The sequence below is a fragment of the Cydia fagiglandana genome, chromosome 7, assembly GCF_963556715.1.
Source record: "Cydia fagiglandana chromosome 7, ilCydFagi1.1, whole genome shotgun sequence".
NCBI classification, from domain to species: Eukaryota; Metazoa; Arthropoda; class Insecta; order Lepidoptera; family Tortricidae; genus Cydia; species Cydia fagiglandana.
This window is the reverse complement of record NC_085938.1, coordinates 10,018,900-10,037,047: the sequence shown is the minus strand read 5'-3', so window position 1 is coordinate 10,037,047 and position 18,148 is coordinate 10,018,900. Positions and strand designations below refer to the sequence as shown.

Sequence of the window (18,148 nt, the reverse complement as noted above, 5' to 3'; positions counted from 1 at the left end):
CTTAACCAGTTGACATCATGGTTGCGCTTTGCTCCTTGTTCTACAATAATAAGGTGTTTAAATGTGCCGGCTCTGTTGTTGACTTTGCTTTTTTTAATTACTTGCATGTGGTGTTTACCAGTAATTAGTTATACATTCAGCATGTTGTCATTGTTTGTATAGATGTAAGCTTCAATGTAATAACTGTTGGTGAACCTATAAATAAAAAAAAAAAAAATATTAAGCTGACCCGTACCTAGTTATAATAGTAGAAATTTAAGTTTAATTTAATAGAGAAAATGCGAATATACCTAATAAGCGAATAATATATCGCCGATGACATTAAATTAGACAAAAGTACATTAGGCAAGTACGTAGGCGAGCAGATTGGATACATTAAGTTAGAGGTTTGGTGGTTCTACCTTTTAAAACAAAAGTTGAGCGCTATAATACCTACTGCAAGTAGTTACTGCAGGTAATTTATAATTGTATAATTTATATTACCTTATTAATTACAATAATCATAAAAGTGCGTAATAGCAGCCATTAATTTACGAGTACATAGTTAAATTTATTGTGTACTTAAACATGAGTAGGTACGTAATGTAAATAATGTTTCAACGAGTGTAAGGAAATCCAGTGCCGTATCTATCACCGATACCACTGCTTCCGCAAGTTTTAGTTTCCATTAAACTTATTTAGTTTCAATATACGTTTCTGCTTAGATTTTAGTTGTTTACATTGCAATTAATTAGCCACCAGGTAACCCAGATAAATTTGAGAAACGAACTGGTCACAAATACTAAAAAAATTAACTACGAGTGATTACTTACTTATAATAATAAAACTACACTCTAAACTAAAAATCGTAATTAGATTCCAAAAAAAGTAAGACAATGTCAATTTTCACGATTTTCAGTATAGTTTACGTCAATGGACTGAAGACAGAAGCACCTTGAAGCACCTTATCATGGTTTCTAATTGATATCTTATCCAATTCTCCAATTCGAACATACACTGTCATAAAAACGATGTCAATTGTGTCAATACTTGTCCTTATATGAATTGGCGCAAGCGGGACGCGCGATAACTAAATGACATCATTCAAATATCATTCTGAAGTCAGTGTACCTAAATTACGAATTGGCCTGTGATGCTTATCTAAAGGGGCCCACAGATTACCATTTCGCCGGACGATATCAGCCTGTCAGTTGTTCGGAACTGTCAACTTTTGCGTCTAACTGACAGGCTAATATCGTCCGGCGAACTGATAATCCGTGGGCCTTAACAGGAGCTAATAGGGCGGGCCTATTAGTCGGCTTTAATTAGACATCGCGGCGATGCGATCTGAGGGCGTGAGGGTTACATATAAATCTGTCGTCGAAATGAAACAATAGCGTGAATAGAGGCTCGCGGAGTAGCGTCGGGAAAAAAGTAGAGCCATTTTTATTCAGCATTTCCATGTAGGGCCAAGCTGTATGAGATGCATGGGCTCATGGGAGTCTGGGGTCCGCTTGACAACTAATCCCAAGAATTGATGTAGTTTTTACGAAAGCGACTGCCATCTGACCTTCCAAGTACCAACCCAGAGGGGAAACTAGGTATTATTGGGTTTAGTCCGGTTTCCTCACGATGTTTTCCTTCACCGAAAAGCAACTGGAAATTATCAAATGATATTTCATACATAAGTTCCGAAAAACTCATTGGTACGAGCACTCAAAAACCACAGAACGGATTTTCATGCGGTTTTCATCTATCAATAGAGTGATTCTTGAGGAAGGTTTAGGTGCATAATTTGTTAAGTATGTGTAATCCGTGCTAAGCCGGGGCGGGTTGCTATGATAAAACCTATATTACATATACATATTTGTAAAAGCTTTCAGTGATTTCTTTGAGTGACCTATGCAATTCTCGATTTAACAGGCGTGGCTCACTCCGCGATTTCGTCGCTTTGCTACAGGTAGCTAAAAGTACATCCGTTCCACCCCAATTTTGGGGAAATCCATAAGCTGCGCGTGGCGCTGTCGCCACCTAGCGGCCATATCTGCACTGAGAGAAAAATCATCACCAGGAATTAAAAAACAGTTCTGTACTGGGGGAAAAAATGAAGTTTTAGTAATAATTATGGACGTTTCACTATTTCTGTAAAGTTTATTTATTTCTACAAACAGCTCAGTAATCCCAAATATAATTTCAACAAACAGATAATAGAAATTGCAAGAACTAATAGAAATTGCAAAAGTCAATTTGTTCCTATTAGTTAACTCTCCTTGTCCCCGGATTAAGTTTATTTTTGTAATTCTAAGTGTATTTTTGTTGTACTTTTCTCTCAGTGTGTGCTGATCGTAACAGACGCGTTTTGTTAGAGAGTGAGTCTTCTCTTCTGTACCTAGTACTATTATTTATTCTGTGGATTTAATGCAAATGTTGCGCTGCTGTCGCTACCGTTGTCTTCCGGCGGTTGCACAAGCGGTCGGTTTTCTCTAGAAAGCTGGATCCGATATGTGTAACACTAGACGGAAAACTAACCCTTACAACACTCACTACGCATCATTGGAGATGCTTTTCCGTTACAGATTTTGTTGAAAATTTGAAACAGAATAAACTATAATGGCTTCATGAACTGTGTCTTCTGAATCAACATATTTCGAGCAACAAATCAAGTTTATGTTTTTTGGGATGTAAAATTTTGCTCATATTTACCACATTTATTTTCAAAAATAAAATCCGAAATACTATGAGGGGAATATCGTTCCACGGAAGCAGCTACGTCTCTACTCCATCCTGCAGCAAACATTTGTATTTACCTACTCGTATAATCGCCATCAGATATATCCATCCAAATCTGTAAATCCGTGACATCCTGTATTCGTTAATAACATAACATGTTATTGTCCGTCTCTGTACACGCATAAAACTGCAATTACAATTACACTTCCACGACACGTTTCCCAAACAAACATGCCCTGTTACCTAACCCTTTGTTACGAGTACGCACTTTCATTGTCCATTCGCAAGATTTACGTGTGACACGCCCGTGTGGCCGCCCCCTAATGTTTAAAGCTGGCTATTCGATGCCGAATGGGAATCTTGGTACTTAATACCTAATTGCTGTGCGCGCTTGAGTATTCGTATCAATATGAAATTTGATCTCGGTCTTCAGGTATGGATTATTTTTATTTAAAATTTATAAAGAATAAGTTCCCGTTTAACAATTTGACTCTCCCTTGAATAAATTTCCCATTTTCTTTTAATATAATGTTGTTATACCGGGTGTGGCCTGTAATATGAGCAAAAAATTAAACTGTAGGCTGTACTCTTCATACTGACCAACGTTTGTTCAGCGACTTTTAAAAATAACTTGTGGTTTGATTTTTAATACACTTTAAAGTTTATTCTAAGACGCGATGTATTGCGAATTTTGTTATGTTTAAGGAGTGACAAGCAACGTCAATCACAATGATATGGCGTGGCGATGGCGTCCATTGAAAATTATATTTAGTTTGTATGAAAAATAGCGAGTCTAAATACTTCATAATTTTTAAAAGTTGTTGAACAAAAGTGTCACCGTTTGAGGAGTACAATCTATGTTTTAATTATTTGCTCGTGTTACAGGCCACACCCGGTATAAAAATACCTAATGAAGAAGGGTGTGTTCACATTGCAAATCAGACCGTACACATGACCTGTCTAGATTACAGGCTAGTGAAAGGGGGCAGAACGTGTATTCCCATTGGTTAGGCGAGTGCGGGCAAGCCAGTAATGGCTCCTCTACACGATGGGCCAACGCTGGCCACTCCAAGGGACGCATTTATACGTTAGGGCCCCCCCACATCTGGCGTCTTTCGAGCGTCTTTCTGTCGGCGTCGGTCCAGCGCTATGGAAAATGACGTCGCTGCGCAGTTGCGTCGACGCTGCGTCGACGTTGCGTCGACGTCGGCCATAGAATTGTAGACGCCGACGCTCGAAAGACGCCAGATGTGGGGGGGCCCTTAGAGGGAGCAAGTGATATTGCTATCTCATTCTACCGCATGGCTGCGTCCCTTGGAGTGGCCGGCGTTGGCCCATCGTGTAGAGGAGCTATAAAACATGGCTACAAGAAGCAATTATTATGCGTAGGTAATCGTAATCACAAAGTTGACCTATTGACACTGGACAGGCACGTCAAAGTACGGAAATCGTTTTTATATCATGAATCGAACGGAGATTCTGACAATATAAATGTATTATAGGTAGACAATCAGCGACCGCGGTGTAAGGTAATTCCATTTTTTTATACCACATCGGTGGCAAACAAGCATATAATTGAGTTATTCTATGTAATCAATGTATGGGAAAATGAAACAAATTAATATAGTTTTCAAACCTGTGTGACGTGATACATCTAGGTGTACTGTTTAAAATGCACCACTCTCCCCCCCCCCCTCCACCTGACGCTCGACCCCCCCCCCACCTTGAAATGTGTCCCCGTTGGTAGTTTTTTGGCATTCTCACGAAAACTATAATAGATATCAAAAAAGTGTCAAGGACAGAATTAATCCTCATTAAATTTAGAACAAAAATGGTCTTATGTGTTTTATTATAAGTTGGACGGTCTCCGAAAGGGTCGCGCCACGGCCCCCGCCAGGCACGAAAACCAGCTCTGTTCGCGCGTCGTAGGAAACGTCGTCCCAGAACATCACGGATCCACCGCCATAGGCGACACTTTCGGAGAAGCAACATTGGGCGAACCGTTCTTCTGGCCTTCTGTAGACTCTTCCTCTTCGGTCACATCCATTCAAGCATATTCTGCACACGTCCGAGAAGAGAACTGGGGTCCATTGCTCAATGGTCCAGTCCATATGATTTTCTGCAAACTCTCTTCGGGCTGTACGGTGTCGCGCCAGCAATCTGGGCCCCGTTGCAGGCCTCCTGGGTGTCAAGTTCGCTTTCTTAAGTCTTCTTCTTATTGTCCACTCACTGGCAGCCACTCCTCGTATCTCACGCAGACGCTGCTGGATGGCAACGCTTGTCAGGTGTCGATCTCGGAGAGATGTTGTGACAATGAAGCGGTCGTCCCTCTCTGATGTACACTTTTTGCGGCCGCTTCTTGGTCTTGAAGTAAAGGATCCAGTCCGTTGGAACCTCTGGTAAACTCTGCAAATGTAGATTGACTTAAATTCAGTGTGGCAGCTACTGAACGTTGGCTACGCCCCTCTTGCAGGAGCTGAGCTGGACGACTTGGCGGACTTCAGCTTCAGTGGTTTCCATTTTTCACAGGTCTTCTTTACGGGAAAATATGCGGATATGTGTACCGGTCAACTTCTGATAAGTGACTGATAACAACCCCTCCCCTACCCCCCGTTTTATAGGGGTCAAGGGCAACTCGTGCGCGTGATAACACGAAACCACTCACAAATCGGGAAAATGCCGATAATTTGAAAAATACTGGGCCTTTTTCCATGTTTTTTAACTTTTCGTGAAGCTAAAACTTCAAGGGACATGATCCCATTAAAATAATTGATCAAAATTAATCGGTATTTCTGTGTTTACCTGTGACTTCGTAACGCCGAAACGGATGAACCGATTTTGATGTAGTTTCTTTTGTTTGATAGCTGGCTTCACTGCGGTGATTTTTTAGGTATATTTTATTAAAATCGGTCTAGCCGTTTTGAAGATATTCTGCATTTCGTCATACTAGTATGGTGATTTTGTTATTTTAAGGTTATACAAGTACTTATAGCTTGAATACCGTCCAACTTATAATAAAACACATAAGACCATTTTTGTTCTAAATTTAATGAGGATTAATTCTGTCCTTGACACTTTTTTGATATCTATTATAGTTTTCGTGAGAATGCCAAAAAACTACCAACGGGGACACATTTCAAGGTGGGGGGGGGGGTCGAGCGTCAGGTGGAGGGGGGGGGGGAGAGTGGTGCATTTTAAACAGTACACCTAGACGTATCACGTCACACAGGTTTGAAAACTATATTAATTTGTTTGTCTGAAAACATATAATGACTGTATTAATACGGCCCGCCTGAATGATGGTAAGCAGTGTAAGCACGCATTCTTTGCGGCGGGGTGGAGCGTATGAAATACTATTGCCTATTCTGAGCTATTTATTACTAATAATACTAATTGTATGGCTATAAACGACGTGTTTGACGCACGGATTTAGAATTAATAATCCGGATTGTGTACACTGGCCAAAAAGTGTGTCCACATGAGAGGTTAAACCTGAGCCCTGCATCTCTTTCTAATTAGGGTGACCATAAGCAAGGCCTGTTCACTTCCTAAGAAAGTTATGTCCCCAAATAATGGCGCATGTGTGCGCCTGAAGCTTCTATGTGTGCGTTGGCCTCCGAGAAAAAGTTACGAGTAATAAAAAAAAAAAAAAATCTACAGCAACATTGCTCCCAACTCTGATTTAAATTATCATGAATTTTATACATAATTAATCATAAAACGGGACTCAAAACGCTTAAAACTTAATTACACGCGATTAAGTTTTATAATGAATATTTGCTTCCAACTGTCTTTATCAATATTCATAAAATATATGGAGGGTAGGTACGTCTACCCACCATAATAAAAAAATATATTTGTCAATGACTCTGTCCAACTGCTGTGGTTAAAGTTCATAACGAAAATTTTATTTATTAAATCTTTAAATAATAAATACAACGTAGCGGTACAACCACTTAAGACTGTAAGTCTGTACCTACATAGATTACAGCAATGCACATAGAAAGTGTGCTAAATGCGGAGCAACGGCTGTTGAAGCAGCCAGAGTGAAATTTATACAGCTTTAGTGGGTTCAGAAGGAACCGAGTCATAACGCATCTGGAAAGCGTATTAATTAACCGTGAAGAAATGTATGGGATGAGCGTATTAGATCGCGATCAATGCGATCATGGTCGATTGTGAGGAAGGTGGTGCGCCGTACGTCCATCAAAGACACAGCTATAAGAGAGAGCGAGACAGATATCCAGGGTCGGGTAAAACGTTGTAGTTGCACTAGGTAACTAGGTAATTCGCAAATCGTATCGATCAAAAACACTGCCATCGGTCGTGTTTTAATTAATCACCACTCATTGCGAATTTAATTCCTACTTTTAACACTTGTTTCGCAAATAACTTTGTAGTTATTATTACTATGCCGACTGGTTATCGATACTAGTCATTTTGTCAAGCCCTAGCGTTGCGTAACAATTTATGTTTTTACACGAAATTATCTTGATTATTGACTAAAATGATAAAATATTAGCACACAACGAAATAAAAACTTACATTTAACCGTGTAAACCGGCATCTTACACTATTTATGCTCTTCATAATTTAACAAAATACCTATCACTATCAATATCATACTCATGGTGTGTTAATATACGTGATGACTTCCCTTTTGCATACTTTAGCTATTCTTTAAGCGTAAGCGTCATCGTAGATCTGTTATTGCAACAAAATTTTCAAATTTGCCGCCGTTGTATACGGACGGAAATATGTGTTCAACCTATATAGAATCGATTACATATATATAAATAGTTAGAATTAACGTTTCAGTAATTAAATAGTATGTATAAATAAAAATAAAATATGAGTCTGTAATGTCTAACTACTGGACTTTGGATTTAATTTTTGGCAATTATTAGCTCTCATTACGTGAACCGAATAATGAAACATGCCGAAATAAGTATAGTTATCTTTATTTATTTATTAGTATACTATTTAGGTATTAGTCGGCCGACTAGTCGGCCGACTAATCGGCCATCCAAGCGCCGATTAGTCGGCTAGTCGGCTAGTCGGCCAAATCAATAGTCGGTACATCACTAAAAAATATGAGTCTGTAATGTCTAACTACTGGACTTTGGATTTAATTTTTGGCAATTATTAGCTCTCATTACGTGAACCGAATAATGAAACATGCCGAAATAAGTATAGTTATCTTTATTTATTTATTAGTATACTATTTAGGTACCTAAACTTATTTTTACATTAAGTACGTAATAATAATTCTGTAAGACCGATCTAAATCGTACCGACATCATGGTCACCCTAATGAGTTTGACAATGTATTCTTGTATTTTTATCGTAAAATTGAATAATTGTGACCAACCTGTAAAAGATATTCCACAATCAGCGTAGCTTTCACTTCTAGAACCCCACACACAACATGTTTTAACCATTTTTTAAAATATTTTATGAATAAATGCTAAGCGGCGCCATTTACGTATTTTGTAAATACACGAAAAATACGTCATCAAGTTGCCAATACCAATTAATATTCAAGTTACTACAATTTCTACCATATTCAATTTACTGTTTTTTTTTGTTGTACACATGCTTGGCTTAATCAGTTAATAATATTAACATCATAATACTTAACAAATTACTTAAAAGATATCAGAACTGTAATCGGAATATAGCACTAAAATATTATAAGAAGATAATGAATTTCAGTAGTATACTTATTGATATAATTTCTACCACAATGGTATCTTTTTAACATTGGCAACATGTGCGAGTGAGACACAGGGCTGCATGTGCATGTGGACCGTTTTCTCTAGTCTGGTACGAACAACTTTCTGTCTCGGTGATAAAGTTCAAATTAGTGTGGCAAAAAAAGTGACAAATCGCTCCAGTTTAAACAATATAACTTCATGGTTTGACGACGCACGGCTTGGCACTATGTGAACGTAGATGGGCATGATAATAATATATGTCGTTTTAAAATCCCTACTAATATGATGTATGTATGGATGCGAAAGTAACTCTGTCTGTCTATTACCTTACACGCTTAAATCGCTGACCCGAATGAGATGAAATTTGGTATGGAGATAGATTGAGGCCTGAGTAATATAGTATAGTAATAGTTTTTATCAATCATCATCATCATCATTTCACGCAGTCGCGGGCAATTACAAATATGTAGGTACCTATATTATCCTGTCATACCTCAATCCGATGACAATGCCACTTAAATATTCTTGGTTTACAGATCTTAGTGGGAATTGTCTCAGGATGTAGGTTGCACTTAATACTAATGTATAAACCTATGTCCCCTTTTTGTATTATCTGCCTGTCTGTTTTTTCCCCAATAAAGAAAATAAAATAAAATAAAATTACATACCGTAAAACGGGGTAAGTAGGTTTCGCGGGAAGAGTTGGGTTATGAATGGGGAGAGAAGGTCTGAGAGGGGGGGTGAGAAGGGAAATTCCAATTTAAAATGGGGCTATAGTAATAAAAAAAACGCATAATAAAAAAAATCGATCCAACAATCTTCCAAAATCACCTTTGTATGAAAAACCCTCTCACCCCAAATACGAGGCACTACGGGGTGAGGTGGGTTTTCCTCTTTATCGTCAAAGTTATGAAATGGAACTACCCAAAATAAAATACAATCTAAAATACAAACGTCCGAACCACTTATTATAAACACCATTCAGTTTTCACATGTAAAGATAAAATTTTATCGAGGTTTGAAAGTCAAATTTCACCCAACTCACTCCATTTTACGGTAGCCGCAAGCCGCCAGGTGAGCGCCATGGTTGTTTACTGGACTCTGACTTCGATGTTCCCATGTTCGGTTAGTGATTGGAGTAACTCGTGCAGTTGACCCGGCGCTTGACTCTACAGATTTATTGTATTACTGGCAGGAATTCAGGAAAGGATCATTTTCTTACTGCTATTTATGACTGTTCCTTTAATCAGTCGTACTGTAATTGAGATAAAAGACGTGGTTGGCATTTCGCATGGAAAGTGTGTACAGACATGAGTTAACTGTGTTATTTAATATATGTATAAGTAAAGAATTTAATATGTATAAGTTTTTAACTATCTAAATGTTTCAAGTAGGTAAATTAATCTTAGTAAAGTAGATGGATTGCATACATCGAGGATTTCATACATATATATATAGTAGGTAACACATATTGTAGGATGTATGCAATCCATCTACTTTGACTAAGGTTAATTTACCTACTTGAAACATTTAGATAGTTAAAAACTTATACATGTTAAATTCTTTACTTCTTCTTACTAGCTATAAATAATGAAAAATGTGACATGTAAAAATAGTAAATGAGTATAATTTACTATTTTTACATGTCACATTTCGTATTTAGTAAATATGTCGACACACTGAATATTAGGTACGAAACAAAAAAATCGACGAGGATGGGATTCGAACCCACGCGTGCAGAGCACATTGGATTAGCAGTCCAACGCCTTAACCTCTCGGCCACCTCGTCGCCTGCTACATACCTACTAATTATGTATAGCTATACTTGCCACTTTGCTAACATCACGTATTATTTTATCAATACGATGAAACATAATTATTTTATGCAACTATTATATCTAGTGGATCTGTGAGCTGTAGGCATACCACGCGTTGTAACACATTTTGTTTACACTGTGACGTGATTTCTTTAATTAGCATATTTAAAGAAACAGACGGAATATGAAATGAAATGAAAATAAATGTATTTATTTGTCAGAATATGGTGAATTGATTTGATCTTAAATTAGAATTATTGCCAGTTCCATCATATCATATTCTACCGTGAAGGCGGTGTACAAATATTTTTACTTATATGATATATCTATATCTTACATCTATATGTTTGGTTTATACAATATGTATATTAAAACAAAACTTGGAACAATCAAACAGCTAAACTAATCACTATAATACAGAAACTCTTTTACATTATAAAAACAATGCTTGAGTACCTAGGTATTGAATGTAAATACTTTTTAAATACCTCTGTTTGTCTATCAACTCTGCGGGTGAGTTTTTGCGCTAATGTATCTTATGTCAGCCATAAAATGCAAATATGATATTGATAACAGGATGACAGTATGTAATGGGCCCATCATGACCCAACGTTTCCTCACACCCATAAGTCATAATGTTTTACGGGTCTTCAAATGCCAATCGTTACATTTCGCATTATCTTCATCTCGGGAAGTAATTTGCTATCGTCGGGCGTCGTAAAATTATGCGAGTATTCATAGAGAGCATTAAACAAAAATCATAAACGACACTTTTAAATCATATAGGATATTTGTATTTGTACAGTCTACTTACTTAAATATCATCGATGAGAACACGTTTGCAACATTTTCCTTTATAAAAAGGAGAGTAATATTACTTTGTCGTTCACTGAACCTCAGAAAACGTACCTATATTAAAAGCTGATTTAATTTAATATGACTTCGATGTCAGTTATCGAACGAGGAACGAGCGAGCGAAACGAAGCGAAGCGAAGTTTTTTACTCAGTACGGGGAAAACAATCAGTAAAGCAGGCCACTGACGAGCCTTCCAAATGGATGCTGTTACAATGGATTCATCCAAATGGACGGCGTCCTAATATTAAACATTGTACGTTTTTGACATTCACGGACGGACCGATTTTGGGTTGCAGCCACGCTATTTGGACTGTTGGAAGGCTCGTCAGTGGCCACCTTTAGTTATAGAATATATTCCTCACATCATAAACTTATCTAGCGAAATAGCATAAAAAGGGTTCGTTTATGTCAAAGAAAAAGAGGAAACAAAATATGAATATAATGAAAATTCTTTACTATCGGAAAGTAAAACATTAATTTATTGCAAATCAAATAAACAGCTTATTGGCTAGGTACCTACAGTTTTCAATTTTACATTTAATCTTCTTTAGGCACTAAATTCATATATACATCATATAGCATCCTTTTACTTTTTCGTCGACGTAGAATTTAACTTCGGCTCTGAACTCACCATACAAAATTTGAATATTTAATTTGTCACTGTCCACGTGGAAACCTTTTGTTTCAATAGTGCCCTAAAAAGGCAAAAATAATTCAAGTATATATAGTAGTGTACCCTATAATGGGCGTGGAACCAGTAATGGGACAAAAAACCACAAATCCTCTAAAATAAGTGTCTAAAAGTAGTTTATAAACACTGCCTGTATATTATCATAAATAAGAGTCCTAGAGCTCTTTCAGTTTGAATTTTTTATTAAATTTGGTTGTTTTTTAAGAAATTGGCGTCAACCCAAAAGTAGTCGTGTCACTGAAAAAAAATACCACTACGAATTCTTAACAACTTCGCTAAGAGAGGTGAGTTAATTTATTAAATTTTAATTAATTAATACTTGATGAAAACTGGAATGTGTTTTGTTAATTGCATTTACCATGAGATAAGGTATACAACATACTATGTTGTGACTCCACAGATGTAAAAAAATAGTGGTATTTGGCCCAATCCCATTATAGGAGCTGTAAAACTGCATACCTCCTATAATGGGACAATTTACATAATGATGCTTGCCATGCCATCATTTCATATAAACAATACAGAAGTAAAATATAGTTACGAAATATCTCAACCAGGAGGTATGCTCGGACTTCGAATAAATTAATATCGTTTTTCCAAACTTTCATTTAACTTGCCCTGTTAGTTAGTGTGGGTCAAATCTTGGTAGCCGAGCTTGAGCCACTTTCCGATTTCCGATTGAGTTGAAATTTTGTATTCGTAATTAAATATGTAAATCGGATGATAATGCAATATTATGATAACATGGACCAGATCTGATGACCTATTTCAATATTTTATACTGATAGAGCAGTGTCCATTACTGGGGGGCCCATTACTGGAGCTTTGGTGTCCATGACTGGAGAAAAAAAGCATAGTTTTAATTTGTTAAGTATGTGGAAACTCATTGCAGTATCTTTGATACAACATGCCTGAAATATGAAAGACGGATAGGACTTTCATCTTTTAATACGCTAAGCGGTAGACCATTTACATGTATTAGGGAAATATCACAAGTACTCCAAATTCGCTCGCAATAGTTCTAATGTTTTCTGATACCTAATCACTTTAGTTTTGCAAGCCATTTCCTTCAGTCACAGAATCTAGGTACAGAAGACTCACTCTCTAATAAAACGCTTCTGTCACTCTCAGCACAGATATGGCCGCTAGGTGGCGACAGCGCCACGCGCGGCTTATGGCGAACCCCAAAATTGGGGTCGAACGGATGTACTTTTAGCTACCTGTAGCAAAGCGACGAAATCGCGGAGTGAGACACGCCTGCTTCAGTAGAGAAAATTTCTTTATCAAATGGGTTTATACAAATGACTTACAGGTAAAGGGCAATCATCGACTCGGGCAGCCTCAATGATGGCATTGTATACGTCTCCTTCCAGCGTTTTCAGCAAAACGGGCCTTTCAGATAGAACGAGCCTGGTTTGTATTCGCCGTTTCTCTTAGTGGCAATTTGTATCTCCATCTAGGATAAAATAAAAACAGGAAGCCAAATCACCATCACGATTCTTAATAATGGTCGCATTCGTCCCATTTTAAGGAATTAGATATGATAACGTACATATGTAGTGCATAATTATTTTCCATCGTTTTTTCACGGAAACGTACGAACGTGTCCTGCTATTTCAATCAGTCTCGGTACAAAAAGTACCTACTGCTGTTTGGTAGAATTATATTTGTATTGTATTTTCAAACTAGGTAGGTACCTTTAATCCTAAAATAATATCAATAATTGGAATCTATAGGTATTTGCTACTTAGTAATCTCAGTATCGAATAAGTTCCATAAATGGGGCATTATCTATGAAAAGGGACCTTATTGTCGATGGCGCTTACGCCGCACAGCGTCGCGCGGTATTGTATTTATTATATCGGAGCATCGATAATAATGGCGTAAGCGCCATCAACAATAAGGTCCCTTTTCATAGATAACGTCACAAATGCCAAAAATACTTACTAAGATATCGTCACTAAGTGGCCATGGTGTGGATAATGTCATATCTAGCACATTAGTGGTCCGGTTAAATTTTCTTTGCGTTTTTAACCACAAATCGACTTCTGTTACTGGTGGGTCACAGTGTTCGAATGACTGGAAAATAAAGGTTACTGGGCCCTAAACCAGGAAAATATATAAGTATGTATTAGTAATAAGCTAATATTTTATACAACCTAAAATAAAAGTCGATCAATATGTCATCGCGATTCGATTTCATATATTTTTTTTAAAATATGTCCATGAATAATTGAATTATGAAACGAAATGCTTACCAGTATTTTACCCGGGAAACTATGGCATAGTGAAAATACGCAAGTAAAAATAACAACGTGTAGTGTCGATGGAAACGTATACTTTGAACAAACATAATATTAGTGTTTACCTTCTCTACGATTTTATCACGTGCCAACACACTAATATGCGTGACACTCACAGATAACATAAAAATGTATAAAACATGCATACACCATAGTCATTCAAAGATTATTAAATTGATATAAATAATAGATAGGTAGTTAGAAACACTACACGTATTTTTTCTAAATGTACCTAGTTACGTGATATACAATTTAAACTTTTTTCTTTCTATGTACATAGTTATTTTGATTTGAGGGTTCCGTGGTCGACTAGGAATTCTTATAGCTTCTTAGAAAAATGGAATTATGAACGTTGCGATGGTTTCATAGCACCAGGTTTAAACAAAATTTGCCCCCGAGTGAAACACAAAATTTTTCACCACACCAGCCCGAAGCAAATATTAAATGTAAAATATCAAACAAAATCAAAATCGATTGAATGTTATTAAATGTTATTAAATCCAAAATCATCATTTAAAAGTCAATTCTACCAGCAAACAAAGTGGTAAAATAAAAACTAGTGAAATATTTTTGTGGGTTTAGTCGTTCCAACTGTTGCAAGAAAGTAAAAAAGAACTGAAACTTTTACTGTGAAGAGAGTACCTAAACAAATTTTGTGATAATTGTGATAAAGTAAATATTTTCAGAAATAATTGCTCCGAAAAAATGCGCCCTAATTCTAACTTTTGAATCACGGAACATATTAAATATACCGTAAAAGTAAATCTTAATAAATACTTCCAATAAATATACTATAGCGAATTATCGGTTAAGTCGTTTTTGAGTTATCGCAACAAGTCTACCCTTCTAAAAGACGTACAAAGCGCTGTGAAGGTGCTACCTTATGCTTTGAATGTACCTACTCTTACATGATACCAACTTATTAATAGCCCCCGTTCAGCCTATAGTGATAAGCTCTATCAGTATTTAGCTAAAGAACTACGGAACACTACAATGAGCATGGTCCAACATGCTCTTGGCCGGTTTTTTTTCATAGAAGGCAAACGAGAAGACGAATCACCTGATGGTGAGCAATTACCGCCGCCCATGGACACCTGCCACACTAGAGGGGTTGCAAGTGCATTGCCGGCATTTAAGATAGGAGTATGGTCCACATGCATATTTAATAGTACCAGATTCCTTGTATTAATATCGAGTTAGGTGGATAAATGAATAAATATATTAATGTTGCTTGGGTGTTTATTTCACTTGTGCAAGAAAAAGGAAATTAATAAAACTTCTGCTTAATTTCGGACATACAATACATGCAGCCCTAGGTCTACGTAATTACACGTAGCCCTTATACGAGCAAGTGTGGTGAAAATCTCTTTTAAAAACAAACTCGATGAACACTTTCGTAGACTACAAAACACAAGTGGACATTGATGTGCACGTATCAGCTTTAAGCTGCCTGTGCATTTACATATAATAATAATAATAATAAGCCCGCAGGGCAGCTTGTGGCGAGCTGTTGGGGAGTAACGACCCCACGGACCCGAGTGCTCCCGAGAGTCGGTCAGGGTCTCCGTCTCCGGCGTGTCTTCGTCGGTCGGAGTGGAACCCCAAGGGGACCCGCAGGACTCTCAGCTCTGGCTTGCCTTCATTGGCCGTCCAGAGAGGAGTCGTTAGAGCTATATGCTCCAGGGGTGGAAGTGAAAGATGCATAAGACGCGAGTTGGCACAGTGGCTGGTAACAGCCACTGGGTAGAAAGCGGCGCACACCTCTCGACACCCCTGAGCCGCTCACACCGATGTTGCTCCTGGTTGTCTTTACGACGGCAGTTTCAGGGGCCCATCTAGTCAGCGGCAAGTCACCGCCTGCCTCGATGACGGTGTTAACATTGTTATGGCAGGTGTCCGGACCTCTTTACAATAGCCCAGTCTCATAGTCCACCTAAACTTCAATCCATAGACCGGTATACTGTTCTCTTTTTCTACAATAGTCCCAATGCCTGCTGAGACCGGTTCATGGGTGTCTATTGTTGCACCTGTGAACGGGTTCCAGCAGGCGTTCTACATGACATTAAAGCTCTCCAAAGGGCCTCTACGTGTTGGATCTATATCCCCACGCAAGCCTATCAAAAGACCGGGATTTACAGGCCCGTGATTCCAAAAAAAGGAGATACAAATAATAATAATAAATGTGCATACGTTTGACGTCATATCTATTGCAATAAAATTTAAATTAGTAAATTTCATTTGTGAAAAACTGTGAACTGTGAATGCTTACTGGAAAATAATGATGTTTTCTTTAATGTGCAGTTGTAAAATGTAGCTCGATCCAAATTTATTAAGTACAAAAATATGTAAATGCTTTAATACTTAGGAAGAAAATAAACGTAATATTAGAACATGATTTTATTGAAAAGCTTAGTCTTCTTCTTTAGCCACCAATTGCAGGTACAATATATTTAACATCCTTTGGTTTCACCGTCGACAAAAAATGACAGTTTTGCTCTATAGTCCCCGTAAAGCATTTGCTCGTTCAGTTTCTCGCTGTCAACGTAGAAACCGTCCACTTTTACATCACCCTGAAAAGACAAATCAGTTGATTAATTAAATAATAAATCAGAGGCTGTTATCTAACTTAAAAATCTATCAATCATTTTAATCTCTCTCAGGGGACGTTCTAATTCAACGCTACTTCGCGATTATCACAATTCCAATTTTACTCGTGCGGACGCCTGCTCAAACATCGAATAGCTATCCTCGCATGAGTAAAATTCGCGCGAATCGATAATCGCCGAGGAACGTTGTATTAGGATGACCCCTCATATTGATCTGAAAGGATTTGTTATGTGTGGTCGTTGACTGTGTTCTACGTAAATGAGATTTTTTTGGCAGAATACAGAGATGACTCTTTGGACTATGGACTTACTGGTATGGGGCACTCCTCAGCCCCTGCAGCATTCACGATCACATCGAACAAGTCTCCGATAAGTGATTTTAACGTTTTGCAGAATGGACCTTTCAAGTAGAAGGAGCCGGGTTTATAGCCACCGTCCTTCTTGCTCGAAGTATCTATCTCCATCTACGTATATAAAATACTTAATGTATGGTTACAAAGGATTTATCAATTTCCAGCAGCACGATACAATACGGTTTTCAGAAATATCTTTTTTTTTTCGATAAATCATCACCTTTTGAGTTTTCATAAGTACTTACTATAATGTTATCACTAAGTGGCCACGGTGTAGACAATGTCAAATCTATAACACTAGTGGTCCGGTTAAATTTTCTCTGTGTTAACCACAAATCGACTTCTGTTACTGGTGGGTCACAGTGTTCAAATGACTGGAATTTGAAGACCCCTGGGCCCTAGGTACAGAGAAAAACAGATTGTGTAAATGTGCATGTATAGGTAATGTCATAAAACTTACGCTCTGCGCATTGGGTTTCTACACTTTCTACTGACATTCATCCATTTTGTTTTTTCCTCCCTTATTGCACAGTGCAAAAAGGGGGTTATCTGATGAGATACTAATTCGGGTTCAAAAGTTATTTGTTTAAATCAGAAACAATTAAAATGAAAACTGCCTAACTGCTTACAATTATATTATGTGTTACACTTGAACATAGACAAAATATGCCAGTGAAAATGGCCAACCAAAGTGTTGGTTGCGACATAATTAGGTACTCGAATAAACAAAGCCTATAGTATTCTGCCCTTTTATTAACTTGTTAAATTGCGTGACAGTAACAGATTATCATCAAAATGTAAAAAATGCATTATATGTGGGTCTACCAACCTGTGCAATAATAATACTTTTCACTGTTCACTGCACAACAAGTGTCTTATCTAGACACGCGGCAGCGTGTCAAGCCAAGTTCAAGCAAAGGAACTGGCTAGCCAGCGCCGAGTGTAATATTACACGAACCACTTGGTGCCACTTTTGACCCTTCTATAACTCAAAACATCTTTAACGTAAACACATAAAACTACGTGTGTTTAATTATATCCATAAGGACATCTAGAAGCCCAAATTTCATGAAGCTAGCTCAAACGGTTATAAAGA

At 37.6% G+C, this 18,148-nt stretch overlaps 1 protein-coding gene, 1 long non-coding RNA gene and 1 other non-coding gene across 4 annotated transcripts; all 3 read right to left on the bottom strand.

Moving 5' to 3' along the window:
- Positions 1 to 1,620: 1,620 nt before the first annotated feature.
- Positions 1,621 to 14,184, bottom strand: LOC134666312 (uncharacterized). 2 transcript variants are annotated; one of them, XR_010098479.1, is made up of 4 exons: positions 14,049 to 14,184; positions 13,738 to 13,893; positions 13,101 to 13,246; positions 1,621 to 1,635 (listed from the first exon to the last, which is right to left on the bottom strand). It is a non-coding gene; the product is annotated as an uncharacterized LOC134666312 (long non-coding RNA). The 2 variants fall into 2 exon arrangements; XR_010098478.1 differs by lacking the exon at positions 1,621 to 1,635 and adding an exon at positions 11,533 to 11,794.
- Positions 10,134 to 10,215, bottom strand: Trnas-gcu (transfer RNA serine (anticodon GCU)). Its single transcript has one exon. It is a non-coding gene; the product is annotated as a tRNA-Ser (tRNA).
- Positions 14,185 to 16,475: 2,291 nt separating the features above from the next.
- On the bottom strand, positions 16,476 to 17,801 carry LOC134666311 (uncharacterized). Its single transcript, XM_063523460.1, has 4 exons — positions 17,682 to 17,801; positions 17,298 to 17,450; positions 17,011 to 17,163; positions 16,476 to 16,663 (listed from the first exon to the last, which is right to left on the bottom strand). The coding sequence occupies exons 1-4, from the start codon at positions 17,757 to 17,759 to the stop codon at positions 16,544 to 16,546; spliced, it is 504 nt and encodes a 167-aa protein (XP_063379530.1). The 5' UTR covers positions 17,760 to 17,801; the 3' UTR covers positions 16,476 to 16,543.
- Positions 17,802 to 18,148: the final 347 nt, after the last annotated feature.

Bases quoted from the DNA above. Each gene is read 5' to 3' on its own strand.
- LOC134666311 (XM_063523460.1), bottom strand. From the start codon at position 17,759: ATGTCGCAACCAACACTTTGGTTGGCCATTTTCACTGGCATATTTTGT. The intron at 17,164-17,297 runs GTAAGTACTTAT...TTATATACGTAG, and splicing joins CACTTAGTGATAACATTATA to ATGGAGATAGATACTTCGAG. The intron at 16,664-17,010 runs GTAAGTCCATAG...TTGTCTTTTCAG, and splicing joins CTGAGGAGTGCCCCATACCA to GGTGATGTAAAAGTGGACGG.